This window comes from Scomber japonicus, unplaced genomic scaffold, assembly GCF_027409825.1.
Source record: "Scomber japonicus isolate fScoJap1 unplaced genomic scaffold, fScoJap1.pri scaffold_753, whole genome shotgun sequence".
NCBI lineage: Eukaryota > Metazoa > Chordata > Actinopteri > Scombriformes > Scombridae > Scomber > Scomber japonicus.
This window is the reverse complement of record NW_026518803.1, coordinates 221-9,596: the sequence shown is the minus strand read 5'-3', so window position 1 is coordinate 9,596 and position 9,376 is coordinate 221. Positions and strand designations below refer to the sequence as shown.

At 45.2% G+C, this 9,376-nt stretch overlaps 1 protein-coding gene across 1 annotated transcript; it reads left to right on the top strand.

The window, feature by feature from the left end:
* Nucleotides 1-1,540: 1,540 nt before the first annotated feature.
* On the top strand, nt 1,541-9,172 carry LOC128354860 (alpha-aminoadipic semialdehyde synthase, mitochondrial-like; the record flags this gene model as incomplete). The annotated part of the gene is made up of 4 exons (XM_053315000.1): nt 1,541-1,681; nt 2,578-2,745; nt 7,055-7,150; nt 9,057-9,172. Coding segments are annotated over 4 exons (521 nt in total), but the record flags the coding sequence as incomplete, so codon positions are not given.
* Nucleotides 9,173-9,376: the final 204 nt, after the last annotated feature.

Below are 9,376 nucleotides of genomic sequence, written 5' to 3'. Positions count from 1 at the left end.
TTTTACTTTTGCATATTAAAATTTGAATTCCTTTTTTTTTTTTGGAAAATAAACGATTTAACCCTTAAACAGACCTTACTAGTTATGTCATTTGCACCTCAAGTAAGGAAGGAATGAAGGAAAGAAGGAAGGAAGGAAAGGACAGAAGAAAGAAGGAAAGGAGGAAGGAAGGGAAGCAAGGGAGGAAGAAGGAAGGAAAGGAAGGAGGGAGGAAGGAAGGAAGGTAGGAAGGAAATGAGTGAAGAAGGAAGGAAAGGAGGGAGGAAGGGAAGGAAGGGAGGAAGAAGGAAGGAAAGGAAGGAGGAAGGAAGGAAGGAAGGTAGGAAGGAAAGGAGGGAAGAAGGAAGGAAAGGAGGGAGGAAGGGAAGGAAGGGAGGAAAAAGGAAGGAAAGGAGGAAGGAAGGAAGGAAGGACAGATGAAGGAAGGAAGAAAGGACAGAAGGAGGGAACATTTACCCTAACAGCTGAACTTAGATCTGAGGAAGGAAGGAAGGAAGGAAGGAAGGACGGACAGATGAAGGAAGGAAGGAAGGAAGGAAGGAAGGAAGGACAGATGAAGGAAGGAAGGAAGGAAGGAAAGAAAGACAGAGGAAGGACCCGGGAGGACAACACTAAGGTTAAAGAGTGTGTATCTCCTGGTGCACGTTGTCTGTTTAAGGGTTAAGGAGCATGGAGAGGTGATGGCTGAGCAGGCATATGTGATTTATGACCCTTTATTTTTGGAAATATTCCAAAACAATAGATGCCTGATTAAAATATTTCTAGCAGCAAGCAAGAAATCGATCATCCCAACAAAAGAAAGTTGGATAAATAAACATTATAAAGGAAAACTATGTGATGGAAAAACTTATACTTCTTCTCCGACTACATAGAGACACATTTTTTTAATATTGGGAAAAGTAAAATATGGAAGCTGTATCATTCTAATCGACCCTGATGTGTCTATGTAATGTCCCCGGTAGTGATGTATGACTGTGTGTGTGTGTGTGTGTGTGTGTGTGTGTGTGTGTGTGTGTGTGTGTGTGTGTGTGTGTGTGTGTGTGTGTGTGTGTGTGTGTGTGTGTGTGTGTGTGTGTGTGTGTGTGTGTAATGTCCTCAGTAGTGATGTAGGACTGTATGTGTGTGTCTCAGTGTTGATATTTCTGACACTCTCTCTCTCTTTCTATGTCTCTCTCTCTCTCTCTCCCTCCCCCTCTCTCCTCTCTCTCTCTCTCTCTCTCTGTCTCTCTCTCTCTCACTCTCTCTCTCTCTCTTTCTATGTCTCTCTCTCTCTCTCTCTCTCTCTCTCTCTCTCTCTCTCTCTCTCTCTTTCTATGTCTCTCTCTCTCTCTCTCTCTCTCTCTCTCTCTTTCTATGTCTCTCTCTCTCTCTGTCTCTCTCTCTCTTTCTATGTCTCTCTCTCTCTCTCTCTCTCTTTCTCTCTGTCTCTCTCTCTTTCTCTCTCTCTCTCCCCCTCTCTCTCTTTCTCTCTCTCTCTCTCTCTGACTCCCTCTCTCTCCCCCTCTCTCTCTCTCTCTCTCTCTCTCTCTCTCTCGTCCAGGTGGAGTCCTACAGCTCGTTCTGTGGTGGACTTCCTGCTCCTGAGTGTTCAGACAATCCTCTCCGTTATAAGTTCAGCTGGAGTCCGTACGGCGTTCTGCTCAACACCATCAGCCCCGCCATCTTCCTCAAAGACGGAGAGGTGGGCACAACTCCAAACACGTGATCCATTTAGATTCACTCTTTATTATCCTCAGGGGGAAAGTTGTTGTCATTTATCCGCACTCATTCATATCACAGACTGTATAGAAGAAATGGACGTAAAATCCGTGACGTCACCCATTGGTTTGTGGACTGCTGCTCGGAAGCCAATAGTTTCTAATCTAGGCAGCGCCATCTTGAAAATTTCAGGTGCATGCTGGGAAAAATAAAAACACGGATTCTACTTATATGGGCATGAGGCGGGGCCATGGGCGGAGCTGGGAGGTTGCTATGGTTACGAGGGCTGGATCTCGAGGACATTGGTCAATCAACCTGTCAATCAGGACGTAGCCACGCCCTAATACATACCCTGCTTTATCGTCACATATAAAATCAGGGAGGCCAAAATGTCCCAAATGAACATCATACTGCATTGAAGAAGGCTTTAAACTAGCGATTGAGACCATAAACACATTTTGAAAACATTTACTGAGGTTAGAAATCAAGTGAGAAGTTGGTGAATTCTCCATTGACTTGTATAGAGACGGTCGCCCCCTGGTGGCCTTTTGATAGAATGCAGCTCTAAGTTACTTCCTGGTTGGCCTCATTTCAGAGGACCGGAGCTCCCCGCCTGATTCATACAAACATCATCAACAAGAAAAAACTAAACTTGTAGACTTTCAACAGGATAGAAAAGACACAAATTGCACAAACAGGTGACAAACACTGCCACCTACTGGATGTTTTATTTAGAGTAGTGATGACGGATAGAAGGAAACTTTTACCAAAGCGTCTGTATCTGAAGCCAGAATGGAGGGATTTATAGGATTTACTGTTGCAAAGACGATGTTAAAATGCTCTGTGTGTGTGTGTGTGTGTGTGTGTGTGTGTGTCCAGGTGGTGAGCATCCCAGCCGGCGGCGCTCTGATGGACTCGACGTCACCGATGGATTTCCTTCCCGGTTTCAACCTGGAAGGATTCCCGAACCGCGACAGCACGAAGTACGCAGAGCCGTACGGGATTCAGACGGCTCACACTCTGATCAGAGGAACGCTGCGCTTCAAGGTACAAACATCAGTCACACTGTTACCATAGTTATTATATATCAGGTCATAATGCAGATGCAGATTTAGGTTACATGTCCCTTGGCCATTTTCACTTCAATCAGGCGCTTTTGGTAGCCATCCACAAGCTTCTGGTTGAATCTTTGACCGCTCCTCTTGACACAATCGGTGCAGTTCAGCTAAATTTTTTGGCTTTCTGACATGGAGTTGTTTCTTCAGCATTGCGCACATGTTCTCAATGGGGTTTAAGTCAGGACTTTGGGAAGGCCGTTCTTTAAGTATATTTTTTCGGGACAGGACAGTGGAGATAGACAGGAAACAGGCAGAGAGAGGGGGGAATGACACGCAGGATAAGCTCGGCTCGGGAGTCGAACCGGGGTCGCCTGCAACGAGGACTATAGCCTCAACACATGGGGCGGGTGCTCTACCCGCAGAGCTATGCTCAACCCCGGGAAGGCCGTTCTAAAACCTTAATTCTAGCCTGATTTAGCCACTCCATTACCACTGTTGATGTGTGTTTGGGGTCATTGTCCTGTTAGAACACCCAACTGCGCCCAAGACCCAACCTTCGGGGGTTTTTTTCATCATAACACTAGCACCACCATGCTTGACGGTAGGCATGGTGTTCTTGGGGTTAAAGACCTTCTGGAGGAAAGTTCTGTGGTCAGATGAAACAACGGACCGCTCCTCTTGACACAATCGGTGCAGTTCAGCTAAATTGTTTGGCTTTCTGACATGGACTTGTTTCTTCAGCATTGTCCTGTTGGAACACCCAACTGCACCCAAGACCCAACCTTCGGGTTTTTTTGGAGGTAATCCTCCTTCTTCATTATCCTATTTACTCTCTGTAAAGCACCAGTTCCATTGGCAGCAAACAGGCCCAGAGAATAACACTACCACCACCATGCTGGACGGTAGGCCTGGTGATCTTGGGGTTAAAGGCCTCATCTTTTCTCCTCAAAACATATTGCTGGGTGTTGTGGCCAAACAGCTCCATTTTTGTTTCATCTGACCACAGAACTTTCCTCCAGAAGGTCTTATCTTTGTCCATGTGATCAGCAGCAAACTTCAGTCGAGCCTTAAGGTGCCTCTTCTGGAGCGAGGGCTTCCTTCTTGCACGGCAGCCTCTCAGTCCATGGCGATGTAGAACACACTTGACTGTGGACACTGACACCTGTGCTCCAGCAGCTTCTGATGCATTGCAGACCTGCTTTTTGGTGGTTCTCGGTTGACTCTTGACCATCCTGACCAATTTTCTCTCAGAAGCAGGTGATAGCCAGGCGGGGAGTACCTATCCTCTGAAAAGAAGCCAATGCGGAAGTAACTTAGAGCTGCATTCTATCAAAAGGCCACCAGGGGGCGACCGTCTCTATACAAGTCAATGGAGAATTCACCAACTTCTCACTTGATTTCTAACCTCAGTAAACGTTTTCAAAATGTGTTTATGGTCTCAATCGCTAGTTTAAAGCCTTCTTCAATGCAGTCTGGTGTTCATTTGTGAAATTTTGGCCTCCCCAATTTTATATTTGACGATAAAGCAGGCCACGTGGCTACGTTGTGATTGACAGGTTGATTGACCAATGTCCTTGAGATCCAGCCCTCGATACCAATCGCAGCCTCCCCGCTCCGCCGTTAGTCCCACCCATACTTCCGTCCATGACTCCGCCTCATGCCCATATAAGTAGAATCCGTGTTTTTATTTTTCCCAGCATGCACCTGAAATTTTCAAGATGGCGCTGCCTAGATTCGAAACTATTGGCTTCCGAGCAGCAGTCCACAAACCAATGGGTGACGTCACGGATGTTACGTCTGTTTCTTATATACAGTCTATGGTGATAGCTTGCGTTTTCTTCCTGATCGTGGCAGTGACACAACTGTGCCATGAGCTTTATACTTACAGTTAGTTGTTTGCACAGTTGCTCTTGGGACCTGTAGCTGCTTTGAAATGGCTGCAAGTGACTTTCCTGACTTGTTCAAGTCAATGATTGGCTTTTTCAGATCCGTGCTGAGCTCCTTTGACTTTGTATCAAAGCCTATTTAAATGGGCTCAGAGAAGTCAGCAGCTGTAGTCAATCATCACTCACTAATTGACACAAGTTTCTACATAACCAAAATTGATAATTCATGTTGCTGTATGTATATTTCTGACCCAGAAGATTTGGTCACATTTTCAGTAGACCTATAATAAATTCATAAAAGAACCAAACTTCATGAATCTTTGTGTTCCAATCACTGGAACAGAAATAACAGAAAAATTAGAGTTGTAGAAATTATTGTAAACTCAAGACGGCCATGACATTATGTTCTTTTGACCACAACTGTAGATGTGTTTACTGCTGCATTATAACTGCTTTAACTTTTATACTTCAGGTTATCTTCTGTTGCATGTAATAGAATATTCTCTTCATCACAGTATTACTTTTCTTCTTAAAGCTTCTTAATCAGAGCCGAGCGACTGCAGCTGTTCATCACATCCTCCTGATCGAGTGCAGTCATAGTGTTCAGGGCCGCGACTCATTATCAGTTCATTTGATTATTATTTTCTCAATCAATTAATTAGTTGTTCGGTCAACTCAAAAATATTCAGTTTCCTGTCACACAGAACTAAAAGAAAGCAGAACATATTCACATTTAAGAAACTGGAATCAGAGAATTTGGACATTTTTCTTCTTAAAAAGTGACTGTGGGTCTGAGTGAGTTTAACATAAAAGGTTTTGAAGAGTGTTTTTAGAAGTGAGCATGTAGAAAGAACAAAGAGTTGAAGGAAGAGAAAGAGAAGAAAAGACCAAATCATCTCTGTGAATGTTCGTCCTTGTGAATGAAATCAAAATGAAACTGAAAAAGTCTCCATGAAATGTTTCCTGAAATTCAAACGGCTGCAAACTACAAACACAAAGATCTTCTCTTCCGTCCTTCCTTCTTTCCTTCCTTCCTTCCTTCCTTCTTTCTTGTCTTCTTTCCTTCCTTCCCTCCTTCCTTCCTTCCTATCTTCTTTCCCTTCCTTCCTTCCGTCCTTCCTTCCTTCTTGCTTGTCTTATTTTCCTTCCTTCCTTCCTTCCTTCCGTCTTTCATTCCTGTCTTCTCTTCCTTCTCCTCCTTCTTCCTTGCTTCCATCTGTCCTTCCTTCCATCTTTCTTTCCTTCCTTCCTTCCTTCTTTCCTTCCTTTCATCTTTTTAATGATCATGTTTTAAAAGCAGCCGTCTGATTAGTGCTTCGTTTGCAGCTTTTTCCACATGAAATTCAAACGGCTGCAAACTACAAACACAAAGATCTTCTCCTGCGCTTCTCACAGTGGTGCTTGCTCTGGTTTTTCACAGTTAGCCCTTTTCCACCGAGCTGGAGCCAGTGCTGGTTCGGAGCTAGTGCTAGAGCCAGTGCTCAGTTGGTGCTAATCCAAGCACCTCTTACGAACCTGTTGCTTTCCCACCGGCAAGCAGCCACGCGATTACGTCACTGTATAACGTAGCCAGCACTCGCCTTTGAAGCACTTCCATGATTCACCAGTGAGAGGCAGCAACATGGTGCAAGGCAGCTAGCCTGCCGGAAACGAAGAAGAAGAAGAAGAAGACAACAGCTCTGACATCAACAAATGTTTAACCCTCTGTAAATGCCACGCTAGTCAGCTAATGAACGTTAACCCCGCTAGTCAGCTAATAAACGTTAACCTTGCTAGTCAGCTAATAAACGTTAGCCCCGCTAGTCAGCTAATAAACTTTAACCCTGCTAGTCAGCTAATGAACGTTAACCCCGCTAGTCTGCTAATAAACGTTAGCCCTGCTAGTCAGCTAATGAACGTTAACCCCGCTAGTCAGCTAATAAACGTTAACCTTGCTAGTCTGCTAATAAACGTTAGCCCCGCTAGCCGGCTAATAAACGTTAACCGCACTAGTCTGCTAATAAACGTTAGCCCCGCTAGCCAGCTAATAAACGTTAACTGCGCTAGTCTGCTAATAAACGTTAGCCCTGCTAGCCGGCTAATAAACGTTAACACCGCTAGTCTGCTAATAAACGTTAGCCCTGCTAGCCGGCTAATAAAAGTTAGCCCTGCTAGCCGGCTAATAAAAGTTAGCCCCGCCCCCAGTCCGCTGACATAATCGGTTCTTGCTTTAGACCAGCAAAGAGTTGGTGCTCGCTCTGGCTCCCGTTCTGAGGCTCGGGGCTGGAGCTTTGGCGGTGGAAAAGCAAAGAACCGGTGCTTAGTCAGGCTCTGTCTCCGAACCAGCACCAGCTCCAGCTCGGTGGAAAAGGGGTAAGTGGTGCTTGCTCTGGTTTCTCACAGTGGTGCTTTGTTCTGGTTTCTCCTCTGCAGGGATTCTCCAAGGCCATGAGCGGGTTCCTGAAGGTGGGACTGATCAACAGCGAGCCGTGTCCCGCCCTGCAGAGCACAGCGTCTCCTGTTTCCTGGGTGAGAAACTCAGCTGACCGTCCATCTTTAAAAAGAGACACATGATTTAAAGCAGGGGGGTCAAACATGAGGCTCGTGGGCCAGATCCGGACCGCCGAGGGGTCTAATCAGGCCCACTTTCCTTATTCCTCCCTCCCTTCCTTCCTTCCTTCTTTCATGTCTTCTTTCCCTTCCTTCTTTCATGTCTTCTTTTTCTTCCTTCTTTCATGTCTTCTTTCCCTTCCTTCCTTCCTTCCTTTCTTCCTTCTTTCCTGTCTTCTTTCCCATCCTTCCTTCTCTTTCATGTCTTCTTTTTCTTCCTTCTTTCATGTCTTCTTTTTCTTCCTTCTTTCATGTCTTCTTTCCCTTCCTTCCTTCATGTCTTCTTTCCCTTCCTTCCTTCCTTCCTTTCTTCCTTCTTTCCTGTCTTCTTTCCCTTCCTTCTTCCTTTCTGTCTTCTTTCCCTTCCCTCCTTCCTTCTATCTTCCTTCCTTCTCTCCTGTCTTGTTTCCCTTCCTTCCTTTCTTCCTTCTTTCCCTTCATTCCTTCCTTTCTTCCTTCTTTCCTGTCTTCTTTCCCTTCCTTCCTTCCTTCCTTCTGCCTTTCTGTCTTCTTTCCCTTCCCTCCTTCCTTCTATCTTCCTTCCTTCTCTCCTGTCTTCTTTCCCTTCCTTCCTTCCTTCCTTCTGTCATGTCTTCTTTCCCTTCCTTCCTTCTCTTTCATGTCTTCTTTTTCTTCCTTCTTTCATGTCTTCTTTCCCTTCCTTCCTTTCTTCCTTCTTTCCTGTCTTCTTTCCCGTCCTTCCTTCTCTTTCATGTCTTCTTTTTCTTCCTTCTTTCATGTCTTCTTTCCCTTCCTTCCTTCCTTCTTTCCTGTCTTCTTTCCCTTCCTTCCTTCCTTCTATCTTTCTTCCTTCTCTCCTGTCTTCTTTCCCTTCCTTCCTTCTCTTTCATGTCTTCTTTTTCTTCCTTCTTTCATGTCTTCTTTCCCTTCCTTCCTTCCTTCCTTCTTTCCTGTCTTCTTTCCCTTCCTTCCTTCCTTCCTTCTTCCTTTCTGTCTTCTTTCCCTTCCCTCCTCCCTTCTATCTTCCTTCCTTCTCTCCTGTCTTCTTTCCCTTCCTTCCTTCCTTCCTCCTTTCCTGTCTTCTTTCCCTTCCTTCCTTCTCTTTCATGTCTTTTTCTTCCTTCTTTCATGTCTTCTTTCCCTTCCTTCCTTCTTCCTTTCTGTCTTCTTTCCCTTCCCTCCTTCCTTCTATCTTCCTTCCTTCTCTCCTGTCTTCTTTTCCCTCCTTCCTTCCTTCTCTTTCATGTCTTCTTTCCCTTCCTTCCTTCCTTCTTTCCTGTCTTCTTTCCCTTCCTTCCTTCCTTTCTTCCTTCTTTCCTGTCTTCTTTCCCTTCCTTCCTTCTCTTTCATGTCTTCTTTCCCTTCCTTCCTTCCTTCCTTTCTGTCTTCTTTCCCTTCCTTCCTTCCTTCCTTCTTTCCTGTCTTCTTTCCCTTCCTTCCTTCTCTTTCATGTCTTCTTTTTCTTCCTTCTTTCATGTCTTCTTTCCCTTCCTTCCTTCCTTTCTGTCTTCTTTTTCTTCCTTCTTTCATGTCTTCTTTCCCTTCCTTCCTTCCTTTCTGTCTTCTTTCCCTTCCCTCCTTCATGTCTTCTTTCCCCTCCTTCCTTCCTTTCTTCCTTCTTTCCTGTCTTCTTTCCCTTCCTTCCTTCTTTCCCTTCCTTCCTTCCTTCCTTCTTTCCTGTCTTCTTTCCCTTCCTTCCTTCCTTCTCTCCTGTCTTCTTTTTCTTCCTTCTTTCATGTCTTCTTTTCCCTCCTTCCTTCCTTCTCTTTCATGTCTTCTTTCCCTTCCTTCCTTCCTTCCTTCCTTCCTTCCTTCCTTCCTTCCTTCCTTCCTTGCTCATCAGTGTGATCTTGTTCTTCTGCAGAAGGAGCTCCTCTGCCAGCAGATGGGATTGTCCTCTTCCATGTCTCAGGAGGCTTTTGAAGAAGCCGTGTACGAACGCATCGAAAAGGACGATTCAAGGATGGATTCCCTGAGATGGTGAGAGACCAAGGAAGGGTTGAGGGAGGGAGAGAGGATAGAAGGAAGGAAAGGAGGGAAGGAGGGAGGAAAAAGGACCAAAGAGTGTTTAAGCTTCAGTTCATTCATACTCAGTGTGAAGGAAGGAAGGGATGAGGGAGGGAGGGAGGGAGGATAGAAGGAAGGGTGGGAGGAAGAAGGGAGAAAGGAAAAGAGGTAGGGAGG